A 19,241-nucleotide genomic window follows, 5' to 3' on the forward strand; every position below is an offset into this window, starting at 1 on the left:
ACTTGTAACGCTATATTTCTTACACTTGCGCGTAATATCCGTAAGATACAAGGGAACTCAATGGCACGCATATACTCACATGGCATAGCTATGGAATGAAATTAGAAAGAATCAAGAACCTGATGGACATTACGATGCATCTATATGAATTTCAGTAGATCTAAAACTTTGCTTATTACTCTACTCTTGGAATTATTATAATTATCAAGGACACTTGTAATCTATTAGAGAAACAAGAATAAGTAAAATTGAGACCTGATCTATCCATAAAAATTCATGGAGATCAAGTTGAGGACTTGGAAGATTTGTATTTTAACCCTCTATGGGACGAATTTTTTTCTCTGTGAACAGCTAATTGGTTATCAGAGACATTATACATTTATAAACGCACAGAATCAATTTGCACACCTAACAAATACCATTCATCTCTCGGTAACGGATAAATAGATGCGAACTGGAGCCGTTAACGAAAAAAGATACAGAGATAAAAGATAAAATAGATACAGATACAAAGATAAAAAGAAGAAAGTTGGTGTCTGTTTAAATCTGTGGAAAGAAGCACGGCATAATCGCTAATTAAGATTGCGCCCAAAGAACCACGGCGAGGATACTGGCGGTGAATAATTAAATTAGCAGAACCCAAACACCGACGGAATGGAACTGCACCCCCCGATCCAGGCATCTCGTGGCATCGCGAAGAGATGGAGCTACGTATCCCAGGCAGTCCCGGGCTCGGCAATCACCGCCGTGGAAAATCGGTGGTGCAGCCGGCGTTCTATCGCGGATCCATAGGGAAACTTCGCGAATGCTCGAGAGTACGAGCGGTAACACGGAGGGGGTTGCAAGCCGGTAGGGACGAGTGCACGCGCCCGTATCCGGAGGCGAACGAAGTGCGGCGCTCTCGGCCGGTAGGTGCGCTATCACTTTGTGCGCCGATTGGCCGTAGAGTGGCGGGGAGGGGTGGTACGGTGCCACGTGACCCTGTCGACCAATAAGCGGGACGCATAGCCGGCGTCCGGCACATGGCGGCGCGCCGGCTGTAGCACCCGCAGTCGCAGTACGTCGCAGTCAGTCGCAGTGGTAACACGAGCGAGAGGGTAGTTGCACGCGCCTGCCTTCGAAAGGAAAGATCTCGCGGTGAGGGAGAGGTAAAGAGAGAAAGAAGGAACCGAAAGAGAGAGCGCGGCTCCCCTTGCCTCCGTTTTCAGTGCTTCAGTCGCGCGACGACGCTCTCGGACGCTTTAGTCAGTCGGTCGGTGACGAAGCTTCCCAAACGTGATCACGCGCCGTTACGTTACGTTACGTTACGTTACGTTAACGTCGTCCCATCGAAGGGAAGAACGAGAGCGAACGAGAGGAAAGAGGACGAACGAACGAATTATAAACACGTATATCGGTTTAAAGAGACACGTGAAAATATATAAACAGAAATCACACGAGCATAGCGAGCGCCGACATTGAAGATTGTAGGTCGCGCTCTATAAACTTCTACGAACAGTTTAGACCACAGTGCAAGATATTCGAGGAAAGCCGTTTTCGTCGGCTGGGCTTTAAACGCGGTGAAAGAAAGCGCGCGAGTGAGAGAGCGATCGACGAAAGAAGGACGCGGCGATCGTGGACGAGACGCGAGATTACGAGTAGCCCACACGTTTCCAGTGTGCGAACCACACTCACGCCGTGCGTTCGTATACACGAGAAAGGAACGAAGAAGACAGAGCGATCACCGGCGGAGTCAACGATTTTATTTTTGTACGGTGCATCGTCGTTTATTCCTAAATACATTTTCCTCGTGACCGGCACGGTTCTCAGTGTGAACGACACTCTAGTCCCTCGTCCGAAATAATCGAGTGTGTGGTGTGTACACGCGTGTGTTTCGTTGTTTTCCGATCGTTTCGATACGGACTCTATCCACGTGGACGTCTCTGAACAATTTCACCGTCTCGGCCGAATATTCAGCGACCAGCGTAAAATCGTACAGCAGAAAAACGACAGGTTGTGAGGACGGGTCAGGAGGGTACTTACGAGAGGAGGAATAGTGAGAAACTCTGTGATTTACACCCAGTACGATACACACACACGTGCATATACCGATTGACTTTGTCAGTGCGATAAAACGCGAAATTTAGTCGATCCAAGATGCCGACGAGTTTATTCAGCGAAATGGACCGCGGAGCGAATGGCGGTGCGGCCGCTTCCCTCGAGGACCAGCGAGCCTTGCAATTGGCATTAGAATTATCTATGCTTGGTCTCGAGGGTACTCCTGTGTGTCCAGGGACCGGCACAGGTACCGGAACTGGGACTGCCAACGATCCAGATCCAATGCAAACGACACCAGCAGGCGTTTTCGAGGAAGCGCGTTCTAAGAAGAGCCAGAACATGACCGAGTGCGTGCCGGTGCCTAGCAGCGAGCACGTGGCAGAGATCGTCGGCCGACAAGGTAAGCATCGAACGTAACTCTACTTCATTCCAGAGTTTTCAGCATTAGTAACGACGAATTCTCGTATAATTAACCACTTGACGCTCTCATCCGAGTATACTCGTACGTTGTTGTATTTTTACTCTAATACGATGTAAGTTGGACATTTCAAAGTTGTAATCAACAGTATTATAGTTTGGGGAAGAAATATATTTGACTCGGTACTCACCAGAAAGTTATCCGTTAATTTCTTTCTGTAGCTTGAAATCAGCCAATTAGACACTCGTTATTCGATCGTTAAACTTCAATCTTTCATTGTTTACAAATAAGTTTGATAAATGTGTCTCGGCGTGCTTCACGCGTGCTTGCTGTTGTGACGTATATGCGAAACACACGTTATCGCCAGATCGAATGTTGTCAATGTGTGCTCGGAGTCGCTAATAACCCTATGAAGTGGTTTTGCGACTATGAATAACTGATAATAGATTTCATTTTAATCCACTCCAAATTTCACAAGCTTTTATAGAAACAGTTTATAATTTTCGACAAACACTTATATTGAATTTTATCCATATATAGAGACTAGTATATATTCAAATTAATTTTGTTCTCATCAAAATGAAGCGTATAAAACCATGAAATGTGCGAAATACTCATTTTTCGATTTTTAAGTATTTCTATCGATCAGCATCAGAAAAATCGTTAAGTGGTTAATATTAACTAGGGAATGCGATTAAAAATTGCGATTAAAGTTAGTCAAGTGCTGAAAATTATCGCTCACAATGATTAACGATTAAATCGTTCGTTATAGCAATAATAGCGATTAATAGGAAAAATGGACCACAAAGTATAACCTGTTTATGTCTTGTTTAGAAATTGTTTGGATATACGGATTTTTGATATTTGAGGGAATTTCGAATCGATTTCGAGAAAATTCTGGTTCAACATTCTCGAGCACGTGTTCACAGTAATCGTAAATCGTCACGAGCGATTTATGATGATTATTCGTTTCAATCGTAATCGTCAATCGTTATTTTGATTAAATTTTATCCAATACTGGCGACTTCGCAAGACACGGTCTCTCCAGACGCATGGGACTTTCCTCCGACGATGACGAAACGTACGAATATTGCGTTGGTGCACATGAAATGTCATTTCTTTGTCAATCGCAGACAAATTTGGCAAATATCGTTGGTATCAAAAATGTATTTTATTTTCACACTTTATCATATCGTTTTATGCGTGGGATTTAAAAATGGAATCATCATCAGACAATTCTGCAAAAGTTCACTTAAAGTAATACAATAACATTAGAAATGTAGCGTTGGCATTGTTCAACTTCTTTTGCGTTGAAGTCTCACCATTCAATAACTTCACAGACTGAATACAACAAATGTTTATTGAAAGAGTTCAAATAATCTTCAATTTTTAAATTGAATCACATTTTGGTTTCACGTTATATAAAACTACTTAAAATAATGTTCAATAATTAAAATCGGTGCTGTAATTCATTTTCAGCGAAAACTTTGTCCATGTTTGAATTCAATGCATGACATTCTATGATACATAATTCGCCCAGCATGTTTTAAAACGTCGTAGATTTATGTAACCGACGCGGTTTCCATGTGACTTCCTCCGACGATCGACCAGCTATGATATTCCAGTTCGATAAATATCTGAAGTTTCGAAGGTCGTAAAACTCGTCGATACCGTTTTTATAGATTCTACGTTGCGGAAGAATTAAAATTTTCTATCGGTAGATCTGGAGAGTAGGCAGAAAGCGGTAAAATTTTGTTATCGTGCAAAGAGATTAGGCTCTTGCTAATATAGGTTGTACGTTCAATTTTAGATGCATTTCATTGATTGTCGTAGTTTAGAGATTTGAAAAGCCATAGTAAACTAGCTCGAAATGTAATCATCACATTGTACTTGAGTTTTCGTTGATTTATTTCTTTTTACACTAATGAGGCTGTAATCGAGCTTAACCATTCTCGGTTTGTACGAAACCGACAATTCGACTTCTTTACTTCGCCAATGTTTACTAAATGACGAATTATCACAAATTGACTGATTTTCGACGTTATCTCTTACGCAGCCTGAACTGGATTATTTTCAGTAATGTCTCAAAACGGCCTCGTTTACAATCACCTTCTGTCTACCTTACGGTCGGTGTCCAATATCACTAACTTTAAATTTTAGAAATCAATATTTCTTACATCGATACAGTCTTTTTTACATATTGTTTACTTTCCTCGTCCTTTTCACTTTTCGTATGCGAAACTAAATTACTCCAATATTCCTATTATTCGTTACATGAAACTTCAGGTTTCATTCGCACATAATTAATATTCAAATAGGAGAACAAAAAAATTTGTTCGACCAGCAATAATGGAACTGCAAATCTTTGACAGATTGATCTCCACCTGTTAACAGATTTCGTTTCCTTCGTTGGGATGTACAAAATTACCTTTAAGCTTGACAAAAATCGACATTTCGTATGCAGCAACTAAACGGTGCCGCGATTTCTTTAAAATCGATAAGGATTTATCGCCGGGCGATAAATGTTATAGTCGAAAAGTAAACGTGAAGTCGTGACTCGATAAATCGTGATTGTATATACGGGGCTTAGCGAGGTTCGGAATGACACGAATCGTACGACCGTGCGTCAACAAAGATATTCGTTGTACTCTTTCGATGAAATAACCGTGCGAATGTCGAAATCATCCATGCGTGTAGTACGTATGCGACCAAAGTTGGGTAATTTGAATATAAATACATTTTTATTTGGTACAACATATTCAGGGAATTTCCGTTTAAGAACTTTTATTCCACATACTAATTTCATTTGGATACATCAATAAAAAAGAATGATTAAAAATGCACAAGAAACATTGTGCTTATTAGTTTCACATGCTTAGTGCTATGTATAAAAGCATTGAAATTTCACCTGTACAAACATGTACATGTGGATACTTGCGACTTTTAATAAATCCGTTGTGTACATAGCAAGTTACATCATTAAGTGATCGTAATTGCAAAATGATTTAGCAAGCGTTATAATCTGTTCGACGATCTGTTGAATCATAAAGAATAAACAAATTTCACGCGGCTAGATGAAAAACACGATTGAAACATTGACATTTCAGAATTATTTGTTATGTGAGATGAAAATTCCTAAAAGAAATATAGCTTCTTAACCGCGAGGTACTGTTTGCTTCGGTGTTCGAACAGCGACGCGTTTACGTAAGTCGAATTCGCGAGTACTTTAGTTTGCATTGCTCGTTACCGGAATCTGTCGCGTATACCACCGCCGACAGACAGTTCATTGGCACGGGCGTGAGCGTAAACGCCGCGAGAAACGCGGTATCAAGTAATGGTGCAATTAAACCAATCTAACTTCGAAAAGCAAATTTATTTGGTGGCTCGACGAATCGTCGTGCAGTGAACCCTGTCGTAGGTCGTGGCCGTTCGTCGACTACCTTCGTCGACTACCTTCGTCGACTACCTTAGTTTCTCGGCCACTGTATAAAAAAAAAAAAGAAATAATTGAGAGAAGCCTGTTCGCGTTTCGACGATGAATCAGGCGACATGCATATACAACGACGGATCTAGCTTTATCGGGGCCTGAACATCTATTCGGTCCGAGGAGCCCTTTTCTGAAGTATTTTCTGGGAGACAAAAGTTGTTGTTATAAAATGTAATTCATTCTTCAAAGCAATTCTTACAAAAAAAAAAAATTGTGGAGTTTCATAAAGTTGATCAGTTGAAAAATAACACGGAGAATCGTTTCTCTAGTTACTCTTAATATCTCGTACATGCGTAATTTAAAATTCTTAGATTAGGTGAGGATATTTATCATTCACGTTACGGAGAAAAATATTGAGTAACTATTGAATAGTAAACGAATTACTCTTTATTAGTTTCTTATTCGGTTGATAGGGAATATGACTGCCTCTCAACAGTAATATCGTTCACGCATGGAAATAATCGCTAGTCGTTTTAGAATCGAGCACCCCTAATCCATCATGGCTGCACGAAATTGTGGGAGTACGTGCAAACGTTCCATCGATCGCACCGCGTCGGTTGTTCGCAATTAAAGTGGTCGTTTCGGTGTAATTTTACCGATAATAGTTTCACACTGTTTACGAAACGCTGAGACGGTAATTGTTATTATCTCGTATTGTCACGATTAAGCGGTGTTTACAGTAGCTGGCAGCGGACCGCTCGCCAGAGGGCATGAAATGTCGACGACCGTTAAACTTCGAAGCATTTCAAACAAAACATCGGGGTGGAGAATTTTACGATCCTCTTCGTCCTTCCAAATGTCAAAGCAACGGCTCGATACAGAAGTAACGAACGCGAACGTGACTCGGTCGTCGTACTGGTGCTTTCGATCTTTTCATACAACGGTAACCAATGAGTAGTGTCCAGTAACTTCTTAAATCCGGGTTCGAGACGTTCCCCCTAAGCGAGGAAATAACAACTTTCATTTGTAGCGTTTCGTTGAGCTGACGAGAGAAGACATCTCGACGTAGAAAACGCGATGCTTAACGAACGCGCTTGTGTTCTTTCTCCGTGCGTGTAACGTAAAAAACGTAGCCTTTCCATTGAAGAACGGAACGATCGCTTTTGTTAAGCGATTCCGAGCGTACTCCACCGTGGGACGCGTTTCGAAATTGAGAAAACCTGGCTGACCGCGACGCTCTGCGCCACGTGGCTTGCCATTTAAATCTTAACGCTGTCAGAGATCGCGCGCGCGATAAATAATCTCGTAAGTCTGATCGCGGCGATCAATACCGTGCCTTGAGGTCTCTCTCTCTACGTCGTGAGATTCGCGCTTTTACCGATTGCTCTTGAAGATAGCGGAAATGGCTCGTTTCTTTCAAAAATGTTCGATCATGCTCCTGGGAATTGTGCTTCGTTACTGGTACAAAGTAGTGTAATCAAGAATTATCTCAGGATAATTTTAGGTATGGGGAAACAACATTTTAACTCGTGCCTCTTACGCATACTATTATATTTTTGATAATAGAGAGTGGAGAACGAAATCATTTCATTAATACAGCCGGTCTTATAAGTATCCGTAACCTCCTTGTCTATCGAAGAAATTTGTCTAAATAAAATGATATTTTGTTTTTATTGCAATGTATAGCTAATCGAAAACTGATCAACATTTGTTTACGATACTTTTTGACAGATTATCATAAGTACTTGAAAAATCGTGGAAAATATTACGTGAGATTCCGTATATTTTTCATTCTAAGCATCGCGTTGAATTACTCTCATTCGCTGAATTGCGTTCTTTCATGATCACGAAAATATCGTGCAAGTTTTTGCATTGACATCTCGTTTTTGTTTTAAATACGACGAATAAAGTCGTCGAAGGGAAAGGAAATAAAACAAGTTGAACTCGTTGTCGGAATATAATACCGTTTTAGTTCTCTTTCCCACATTTCACGCGCAGCCACTCGATTGCCAAAGCAAAAGTTCAATTGAATAAGTATATGTGGAACGCGTGTAGATACACACGGAAGGGGTAGCTATCGATAGCACGTGCCGTTGATCGATCATCGACGCCTCGCTCTTGGCCACTGACACATCTGTCGTCGCGTACAATTTTGCAAAATTGGACGATTGCCAAACCATACGTGCGTAACTTTCGCGCAAACGTCGAGGTGGAAATCGCTAAAAACCGTACGCGCTCTCTTTCCCGATCGTTCGATTTTAATTAACGACTTTGTCCACCATTACGTAGAGAACAATACGGATTCAAGTGCGGTAAAACATGTATTATTTATATTATGGTATTATTGCACATGTAATCATAATTTAGAAATATACATTCCAGAAATGTCTATGCAAATGCATTGGACAGACACGAATTACTGGTCCAAATATGAGGATGACATTTACATAAACAAAGTCACTTTGCCAAATGTGGTTGCTAATAACCTAGACGTTGATGCGATCCTAAACAATATCGTTAAAAAAAAATGTCTAATCATAAAGAAAAATATCAAATAAAGAAGATAATTGAAAAAATACTATATTTCCACACGTTTTTCTTTAAACGCAATGGTGCATGTGTATTTGGTAACCAAATTTTTTATTACAACTGATTTCTTAAAACGACCAATGCATCTAGTGTAATAAATTCATCCACCTACTATTTACAATACATCTTAGTATATTCGATAGAAGAGAAAACGATGGCGTACAAAATGAAGCCGTACCGGCTCTTAGGTGGTCATCACGCGAGGCGAGCTAATATTGACCGTCCAATAACACTAGACGAACACCTAGAACGGTGTCAAGACTATCCGTGTTTTAAATTCAGAACCCGCTACGGATTTCCGTACGTGCTTATCGTCCCTTCCGTTCGGCCGGGCTTTCTCGCATCCTCTGTTCGGTTTGCGTTTGCGGTTTGAGAGTCACTGACACGGTGTCGTGCGACCGAAACGCGCGTAGAACGACTATACCCGATATGCTTGTGCGTGGCGCACGAAGCCGTAGATTCAACGAACAATTACCGTGTCGCTGTTTCCAACGACTTTCACGTATCTCGAATCGCGGTTAATTTTGCTATGTTTCTCGTAAATCAGACGGCCATTTTTAAAAATATAATGCGGCTGGTTAAACATGTTTTAGGGAACTTTGTTGGCTATCGTGGGATGTCGTTACAAGTAATAGTTGTTTGGTAGTACGAGTTATAGTAAAATTAAAATTAATCTAGGATGGTGTACTTTGTTTATGATGGAAAGTATATTTGTTAGCAATTAGAGCAAATGACGTACATTCTGTTTAGTATCAAAATGTTTCCAGATAAATATTATTAGCTATTAAAAACGCTATCCAGAACAGCAAAAATTTATGTCATTCTATTTAAAAATATGCAGCAATGTGGTCCTCTGGAGCACATTATTAAAATGCATCTAATAATGAATTTGTTATGGCAAAATAGTCATGGTCATATTCACCCCAGTGTAACCCTAAGATACGGAGTTACTATAACCACAGTATAAAATTCATTTAAAATAATTTAAAACTGAGAGAAGTTAGAAGTTTGTACGATTCTACTAGAAAAGAAGACTTTGAACTTATTTTTATCTGAAAATTGTGCCCGTGCCTAACATGAACGCACGCGTGCGTAGGGAAGCTAAGCCTCGTCTAAGCCTCGCGGTGCGTGTTACGCGCGTTAGAGAGATTTAGGCATGCCGGAGTACGGGAACTCTGGTCGCGTTATAGCAATGATTCATGCCCTGGTACGTTAAACTGGTTCCGAGGCGGGCTGCAGCCGCTGGAAAAAAGAATCGTGTCCCGATCTACGAGACACAATGCAACGTTAAAGAGAAAACAGGGCCCCCCGGACATATGTAGATCCGCAACCCCGGTTGAGCACTAGCAGGGTTGGACCGTCTGGGAAAGCAGGAAGCGGTAATTTTATGTAAGAACGGAAAATCGCAGTTCACCGACCGTCCAGCGATTCCCACCCGAGGAAAATGCTCGAAAACGTTAGCGAGGAACGCATTGATTCGTGTTACGCTCGTTGTTATCTCGCGCGTTACGTTTCATGCTTCCTCGGTAGTCTTGGCTCGAAAACAAATTCGCACAGTGTTTTAATTACAGATACGTACAGTTCCATTCGTACAAAATATTTAATAGTAACAGTTCTAGGCAATTTATCTGTCTGCTGAAATAATGATTAATATCGAATGACACGTCCATCGTTTTCGATACACGATTAACAGATTTTCGATTAACGGATAATATACAGGGAACTACTGTTGTAGGTTGTGCTCTTTTATCATGTAACGCATTTATAGTCGTGCTCCGATTTCGACGTACATACGTTGCGTAGCGATGAGTCACCGATTGTCACGTAGTTCTGTTTTTATCACGCTGTTACTTTATAGTTCGCTGCTTGAATATTTTCATTATCGTACAAAGTCATAGAGGTGATAAACAGTGGGAGATTAGAATTGTAAAGTCAACTTAATTAATTAAAATTCCATCGTGGGTTCTGTTTCATTCCATACCATCTTTTCATCGTGCACTTTATAGTTGGAATACTCCTAACAAATAAATAAAAAAAAATTTATTTACTATTTATTTACAATCTTCCCTGTACTTCGAAACAATTCGTACATAACGATCAAAGTTGATCTCGTGTACGGTTTTCGGTGCACAAGGCACGAATGGAAACTTACTCAAAGTCTTAGCGGTCAGAGAAAAATTCATTATTTATACAAAAAGAAACGAGGGAAATTAACCCATTCACTGAGTTGTCTCGTGATAAGTGCACGTACTAAGATTGCCAACTACGAGATATCTATGCATGGTAAATTTAAAAATTTGATGTAACAATATTTTTCTTCAAAAAGCAACAAACTTATCGTCACTTCTTATTACCAAAATAATGACTTAGATAACACGTCTGCATGAAATCTTGGCGCCCAGTGCAAAGCGCTCCAAATTTGTCTAGCACCGAATGGGTTAACAGCGATCAAATTCCGTGCACCCTTCTCTCTAAGCGTCGCAGCCTGGTCTCGAGGCAGCAGCACGGAGAATTCGCTATAATGATCGTCGACTCGACGGCGATCGCGCGACTACCGTCCGGCGGTCGATCGTTCGGTTTTAACGGGAAGATCGGATCTTTCTGCGGAACGTAATCGTGTCGATTCAATAACGACGTCTAATGAGTTTGATACGCCGTTCTATTATGAGGATGTGGCTATTTGTTGAGCATTTTCGCTCGATTCTCTTTCCCTCTCCCTCGAGCCGTGGGTCTCTCTCTCTCTCTCTCTCTCTCTCTCTCTCGACGACTCTGTTCGTCGTGCTGCTTATTCTCTCTTTTCTCCCCCCACTCCTCGATTCGTGTCCCGTCATCCTTGTCTCGCCGCAGCACTCTTTCTGGCTCGCACTCCTGGACCGGAAGTTGTAATGAGCGACTCCGTCGCCAGACTCGTCGCCTCGTGTCGCATCGCGGCGAACGATGACGTTACTTTGGAAACATCACGGCTGGTTATCCAGGTCGTTAGCGTCGAGCGACTCCCACCGTGAACCGGTGGTCTGCCTAGGGAAGGAAAAGGCGTTGCTATTAACCCTTTAGGTGCGACATTCGGATTTACATTGACGTACCATCACGCCACCCGAGTGCAATCTTGGCGCTTACTTCCTAGTTTTCGAAGAGGAAGCAGTCAACAATTTTTATTTTTATTTTGCACGAAATTTTTCATTAAAGAAGTATTTGTACTCGTAGAACTTTCATGGAAAGAATCTTCTAACTTCAGGAGTTTTTTTTTTTTTTTAAATTGTTCTTGTTCAGAAGATGTTTCAGAACTTTTTTTGTAGATTCATAAAATAAATGTAACTCCATATTTATACATTGTAGGTATCATTTAACAATTTGTTTAAATTAAATGGTAGATTTGATGTTTCCAAATCAGTGTTCCATTACGAATATGTACACGCCTAAACTTTACACGTGTATGTATTTATAATACTAAATACATTATTTAATTCAGACTTCTTTCTCCAATAAACATAAAAGATACAAATACTTATGGAACGGATCCTATACTAATCTATTCATTGAATATACCACTCAGAACACTAAACTTTCGTCTTCGTCGAACAATCGTCATCGTCTTTCCCCAAATTCGTAAAATTTCCAATCGCAGCTAAAGGGTTAACCGTGACACTCGCAACGCGAAGAGGAACTCCGTGGCTTGTTTACCGGATAGAGGTTGCGATAGGCAAAACTTTCTCCGTTTGGAGAGTAAGACGCGACGCGTGTCAGCTGCCGGAGGACAGTGTTGTTTGTTTAGCGAAATAGGCGAACACGGTTATCAAGCTCGTTTATTTGTAGCCGAGAGGCAAGATAAACGCTCGAGCGCGTGTATTTGTTATTTGTTGAGAATAAGTGTAACGAAGGAAGCGTTGCCGGAGCTTGTGCACACGCGTGCAGTCGGGGGAATTGAAGAGATCTCGATGGAATTCAGATCCAGTAATCGGTATTTATGGAAAAGGTTATTGGATAAGATTTCGTATCGCGTGAGCCAGCACCTTGTCGCTATTCAAGGTCGGACCTATTTTTCTAACGTGAAGTATTTCATTAGACTGATATTTTTTTAAACGAGTACACATGGGAATGCACTTAAGCTTAAACATTGTTTTCGTATATTAAATACTTGATCGGAACATGATTCCATTTCTGATCGAGTTAACATTTTTAGGCCTCGAAGGATTTACCAAAATTTGGTAAAAATACTATGTTTCGTCGACTCCAAAGATTTGGGATCAGTCTGAATGCTCTAAACGAATAAATCGTTATACGATGTATCATTTATTACGGATAGATTAAAATGTTACCCGTCTCCGGCATGTTCTCTCCGTTTCCTTCGTTTCTAGATGGTAACACGAGGAAATTAGGAATTCGAATGGTCGAGCGACGTTTTATTTCCTTTTTTTCTTCATCGTGTGGTAGCACGCGCCTGTTGTCTCGCACAGGTCACAGTCACGCTACTTTTTCCACCGAAATGGAAGATTTGTGTCGACGATGAAACCGTGTTAATAGACCCGTACAAACCCTGCTGTTCGCGCGCCTTCGTAAAAAGCCCGAGAACGGTCGGGTGGATCTTTTCCGAGGATTTTACGACTTGTTCCTTCGGTGTGGTCAAACTCCCAAGGAGGAACGGAGGGGAGTAGCTCCGAAAGTTAGTATATAAGATCTTTATTTGCTCTTCACGATATTTACAACGGTCAGCTCATATTGTGCCGCTTCGTTTCCACGCGATACTTTCGAAGAACAAATTTCTTGGATAATGGACGTCACCGTTCCGAGAACCTGCATTCGTAACGTTTTGTTGAACCGTAACGTTTGTTTATCACGTTTCGTGTATAATTAATTGACGAATAATTAAGTATTTATCACGGTTGTTTCGAAGAATGACCTCGTTGTTTCTAAATTTTAGTCGAAGGAAAATTATACGGACGTGATTAAATATTATTTCTTAATATGAGAGTTTTGCAATAGTATAATAAAGCCAGAGGGTTCCATTAAAATATTATTTCTATCTAGCAAGAGAAAAATTGAATCGATGAAGACGAATAAAAACAATTTAATATTAAATTAATTAAAATACACAGATAACACAAATTTTGGAAGTTTTCTATTAGGATGCTTTCTAAGGATTGGGAATTTTTGTATTATTTGTTCACTGTTATTAGAGACACTTATCTAGACGTGAATGTCAAATAACAAACAAAAGATAAATACTTTACTCGTGTCACTCCTCGACAAAGCATTAAAATTCGATCTCACAAGCGAACGAAGAAAAGTTGTACCGTTTCTTTCATTCATCCATCCGAATAAAATTCAAGCCGCGTCCACTTTTGTGGTTCTACGCGACACGCTGGCAACGATACGTCCAGGAAGAGGAAAAGATCAATTACGTTGAAAACGGTTTCGAGGTTTGGAGGAACGGATACGGTCAAGAGCCCGAGACGCAACGGGACGGGTTTGGCCATTGTTGTTTTCGAAAGTCCTGGGCCCTTTTCTTTCGGTCACAGAGCCCGCCACGAAATTAAGAGCTTCCGCCGCAAATGGAATTTTCGAGCGTGGCGGGGTAGAGAGACGGGAGAGACTCCATCAAATGCGCCCGTCGCCAGCAAATTTTCTTCGTTCAATGTTAACGACATACTTTGTCACGCACTCCGATTCCGTCGCGACGCATTCATCTCGTTTCTTCGCTCGCGAGGCCACACGGTGTACCAACCGTTCCTTCGGTTCAATTTGCGGCCGACGATGTCGAAACTTCCCGCGCTTTCTCCGTTCGACGAGACCTCGTGCACCGTCGAAGAAAGATGCACGACCTCGAGGAACGATAAAATAAGAGCACTCGAGAGCGCCTCGGTTTCTTGCGTCTCTACAGCCCATACAAAGAAAATAACGAAAAATGCATGTTTCGATTTAAAAAGTGTTATGAATGAATTTTAGGTAGAATTAAATGTCAAGATTTGGTGTCTAAAAGTTAGGTAAACGTTTTCTTTATTTCCTCTGAAACTTTGCGGTGCTATAACTCGGCCAGGAATCGTTCGATTTGATTCCAACGTAATGCAAATTAAAGAACGGAATTTCCATTATCTAATAGATAGATGATGTTATTATTAGATACTCTTAAACAATTGTTTTTTCAATGATAATTATTATAGCGATGCGTGATGAAGTATTGTGAAGAAAGAGCACCCTATTTCATTGAGTGGCTGGGTGTATTTACCAAGGAAGTACCCCTGTCTCTGAAGTATTATTTTAGGACAAAGTATAAATTGTTTAGCAGACTTGAGAAATCGGTGGTAACGGACGCCAATAGCAGCAACGATGGTAGGTGTAGTAGCAAACCCGTGTCGAGGACGGTGGTTGTTACCTTTGTTGGCCTCCGAAGCAGCTGCCGACCCACACCGGCCCTTTCCGTTCTCATGCTCGAAACTCGATCGACACTTAACCCTCGCGGGAGAGGAACAGAGAACGAGAGGAAGAAGCGGAGACAGGCCAAGGTAGACCGTGTACATCGCAAATGTGACTGAGAATAAGGAGATAAGCGTTTATTGGCCTGGGATGATGATATCACACCACAATTCACCACAATTACACTCATCAAAGACACAAATTTTAAATTTCTAGGTTCAAATTTAGGGAGATCATCATCACGATTTTTTAAGAATTTAGACCAATATAATATTCAACATATGCACGCGATTAATAATCACTTAATAACTTGTCGAAGAATTTATCAGAATATTTTGAACAATAGGCGAACGAGACAGTTAATACTCAATGCGTATGAAGGTTTACGTATTTTCTATCGATTTTCTGGTGATAAAGAGATCGGGTAATCTTACTGCAAATATTATGCATAGGATCGTGTCAAGATAATGTATCTGTTCAATTTAAACTACATCGTATCCGTTTTTTAGTAGAGTTTGGTGTGTCTGGCATTTTGTTTAGATCGTCAAAATCTATTCATTTAATACATTTCGAACACCCCAGTAAAAAGCTATTTTATTAGGATTTTGGAAGCCAAGCAGTGCTGTCCTGAATTTGCATACTAATGAATAATAATTTTCCAAAGGCAATTAAGCAGAGGACGACTGAATTTTTTTAGAGTGTGAGTCGTCACTGGTTGAGAACCACCATCGGGCCAACGTGCCCCCGCCTAGCAGATGTTTACAGCGCGTTGGCTGAAATGAGCGGTTTCTCTCGTTTTTTATTTATTCTGTCTGCCATGTGCACAGACTACCCTCGACCAGAGGTCGCTCGCCTCCGCGAACCGCCCTCCGGTATCACGTCCAGGCCTGTTTCTTCCTTTCGAGCCGTGTTCTATGGCTTTAAAAAATGTTGGAGCCGAATGAGATCCCTGGACTCGGATCGGTCTTTATCACCCTTCCATAGTCTTGTTCGGTTGAACGGTATCACGTGACACTTATTAGCTGGGCTATGGACCTAGACGATAGTTTAATCGCCTAGCCTCATCCCTGATACTCGTTTATCCACGTTTAGGGCATCATCTCAAGTTTTTTAAGGCAAGATTTATTATATTCCGATACGTAGATAATATATTCAAATGAATATTCGAAGTATGAATATAATGTAAATCATTATCGAGCCTCGATGAAATCAAAATTAAATCGCGAGTAATGTGTGTTTATTACGATCTTTCAGTCTAAATCTTTAACTCGCAACTACGTAGAAATAATTTGTTTTCTTTTAAATAAAATTGAAAATCTGAGTATCAATTGTAAAGTATCCAGTGACTTTTTCTTTTACTGTTTCATGAATTCTTTCCGGCTGACGAATACGTTAAACATCTATACAGTGTGTCCTGCAATATACAATGTTTATATAAGCATGGGACACCCTGTATATGCTTGGGTTCCACCAGAATTTTTGTCAAGATTTTCAGAGCCGTTAATCGCGTTCCTAACGCAAGTTCTTCTCATTAAACTGTCGGTTTTTGATTCCCTCCGACAATCTCGAAATTTATCATCGCGTATTCGCGTGGCTTCGTCGCGAATGGAAGTCAATCGTGTACTTCGAGGTCTCGAAAGTTGATCGCTGAACTGGAGGGAGGCCAGCGGGGAATCGGGACGAGAGACGCGAATTTCTCATTCACGCAATTATGCATACCGCGTAATCTTGCGTGATGGGCGGTCAGTGGCGGATTCTTTGTAAAAGAAAAAACGAGTCGGCGAGAACGACCACGAAATATGTGTTTCCACATAAAAACATCATCGACGGGCATGTGTAATTATGCGCCCGTGCGTGTGTGTGAGCGCGCCGGTTAATCGCGTTCTTCTGCATTTGCCTGAACGCTAGTGTGCACGACCTTGAATTAAATTATGCTGCACGCGACTTTTATTACATTCCCATTCAAATGACATCCGCTAATAGGGCCGTTAAACCTCACCGTAGGTCAGGCGTGCATCGCGTCGCGTCTATGTAAACTCGAGCGAGCGTATCGGCCAGTCCCGGTCCTCTGCTCTTTCGATTCAGAGTTTACCTGTGAAAAAGTGATCGAAGAGGAGAGCTACGAGGTAGCAGCATTATTTGTCCGTTTATTCATTTCGTTTACGATTGGGACAATCGTCTAGTTTCCTTTCAGCTGAGACGAGTTCCCGTCGAAATTACCCATCGATCGATTCATCATGGTTCCGCGGGCAGGGAATCTCGACGATCCGGGTAGACAGGATAAGATTGAGTTTCGCGGCTGTAAGGAGATTCGGTAGAGGTTCGACGGGCCTCATCGGAAGTGGAAAATGTCTTTGTTTGTCGTACAGCAACGGGCCAGGGCCAATACTCGAGGATACACGTGGGATATCGAATATCCACCGAATGACGTGCACACGAGCGGTCGACGAGGGTTCACCTAACCTCGTGTTCGTCGCTTTTCTTCTTTCCTTCGGCGTGGTGGCCTTCCGTCTCCTTCGCCATCACCTACTCCTCCTACTCCACCTTCTCCTTTGTCAGACCTTTGTCCCGTCTCCTTCCTTTTCCTCTCTTTATCCCCTGAGACGTATAGTAGCGGCCAAGTTGCAGCGTATACCTACTCTCACCTCTACGTAGTCGTTCTTGGCGAAATTCCACACGACGCGATAGAGCATCGCGCGTGTCGCGAGCTAACGTTCGCTAACTCGTGAGCGAACGATTCGCTTGCAAAACGCTCCTGCGTGGAATGGTCGCTTGGAACGTCATCGGCCGATCGACACGTGCATCTTTGTCTTTTCCGACTGGGGGAGGTCAAGATGAGAGCCTTTTGAATGATGCGAAAATAAATCGAGATTCCGCTCGAAGCGTATATCCTAGGTTACCTTCACTTCGGATTTCAGTCTAGATTTAAATTAGAAACTTGATCATTGTTTGTACTTTTTGGATAGTGCTTTTTGAACGTTTATTACTTAAACGCATATTTTAACCAAAGTTTGACGAATACTTGCGCATCGACATTTTAAAAGTCGAATTGCACGGAATTCTTGCTCCGTCTGAGCTTGGATTTAAAAAAATTGCTCATCCGAGTCCTGACCTCAGCTTCCTGGAAACTCGTCTGGCAAAGTTCGTCGATCCTCGTTCGTCGATCCGGTCGCGACACGAACCGTGTTTCGCGATTAACCGTGCCCACCTCCGTATTATCGAGTTTCCACGCGCGTATTATTTCATGCGTAAAAGCGGCCACGGAACCGCCGGCGCTTTTATGAAAAGGGTACAAAGAAGTGTTATTCGAGCATCGAGCGACTCTCCTCTTTTTGTCTCTCTTCCCCGGTGTCTCCTCTCGCGTATGCCTGTGCGCGAGAGAGATTTTTTTTCTCTCTTTTTTTTTTGTCTCTCTTTACAACGGTGCACATCCTTTCCCCGATGCAGCACGCACGAGTATCCGATTATTCGAAGACCGCACACGTCCCGGGAGGAAGTGGTTCGCAACCGAACCACCTACACTCTCCGGGCTTGCGAGTAAGTGTACGTACCGCACGGGTTCCGTGGCGCGTATTGGCACGAATACAAGCCGAGGATGCCGAGTCTCTGTCGCTCCATTTGGCCAATCCGCGTGTCCCGTGCACTAGGCTCGCAACAATGCACCCGACGTGGCACTTCCGTCCGGACGAGGAAAAGCGTCGTCGTCGCGTTGTCGGACGGTGATCGTTCTCTCCCATCGACGCCACGAATTCCACCGGGAGCATCTTGGGATCGAAGATTCCAAATCGTGTAGTTGGAATTGCTTCCGATGTTTATACGAACAAAATACGAACTCGTAGCCGAGTGTGTTACCTTTTAGGTCCATAGCCAGAAATGGGAATAAATCCGAAGTTTGCCGATGTGTTTTGTCTCGTTTCCTCTTTCGAGCATTTTCCAAAGAAGGAAACGAGACAAGGACATCGGTGAACTTCAGATTTATCGGAAACCTAGGGTTTTACCCGTCACTGTCCATAGCTTCTGTTACCTAAACTATGGTCGAGCGTGAAGGTCCATGGCGGACGACTTATGGAGGGAAAACCCTGGACCTCTATTATCTGAACTAGTCGCTTATCGGAACTGCCTTGTCCCTGGACCTGTTCGGATAAATGAGGTTCAACTGTAGCATAGTTCGTGAGCTTATGAATAAAATAGTCTTTGAATGTTTTTTTTTAACAAAGATTTCTTAGTAAGTCTAAAATTCATTAATGTATGCACTCTTAAATTTTTCCTCAAATTGCATAAAACTGCATTTAACGTCATTCCTGTCTTTAAAGAAAACACTCTTAAATTTGTCAAGCCAATCATCCTGCCGTAATTCCT

At 41.9% G+C, this 19,241-nt stretch overlaps 1 protein-coding gene across 1 annotated transcript in view; it reads left to right on the top strand.

The window, feature by feature from the left end:
- Positions 1 to 19,241, top strand: part of LOC128885528 (RNA-binding protein MEX3B) — a 288,649-nt gene that overhangs the window by 203,058 nt on the left and 66,350 nt on the right. Inside the window, exon 2 of the mRNA XM_054139616.1 lies at positions 1,044 to 2,437. Coding sequence (XP_053995591.1) covers positions 2,137 to 2,437 — 301 coding nt within the window. The 5' untranslated portion in view covers positions 1,044 to 2,136. The remainder of the gene's footprint in view (positions 1 to 1,043; positions 2,438 to 19,241) is intronic.

The sequence above is a fragment of the Hylaeus anthracinus genome, unplaced genomic scaffold, assembly GCF_026225885.1.
Source record: "Hylaeus anthracinus isolate JK02 unplaced genomic scaffold, UHH_iyHylAnth1.0_haploid 11981, whole genome shotgun sequence".
NCBI lineage: Eukaryota > Metazoa > Arthropoda > Insecta > Hymenoptera > Colletidae > Hylaeus > Hylaeus anthracinus.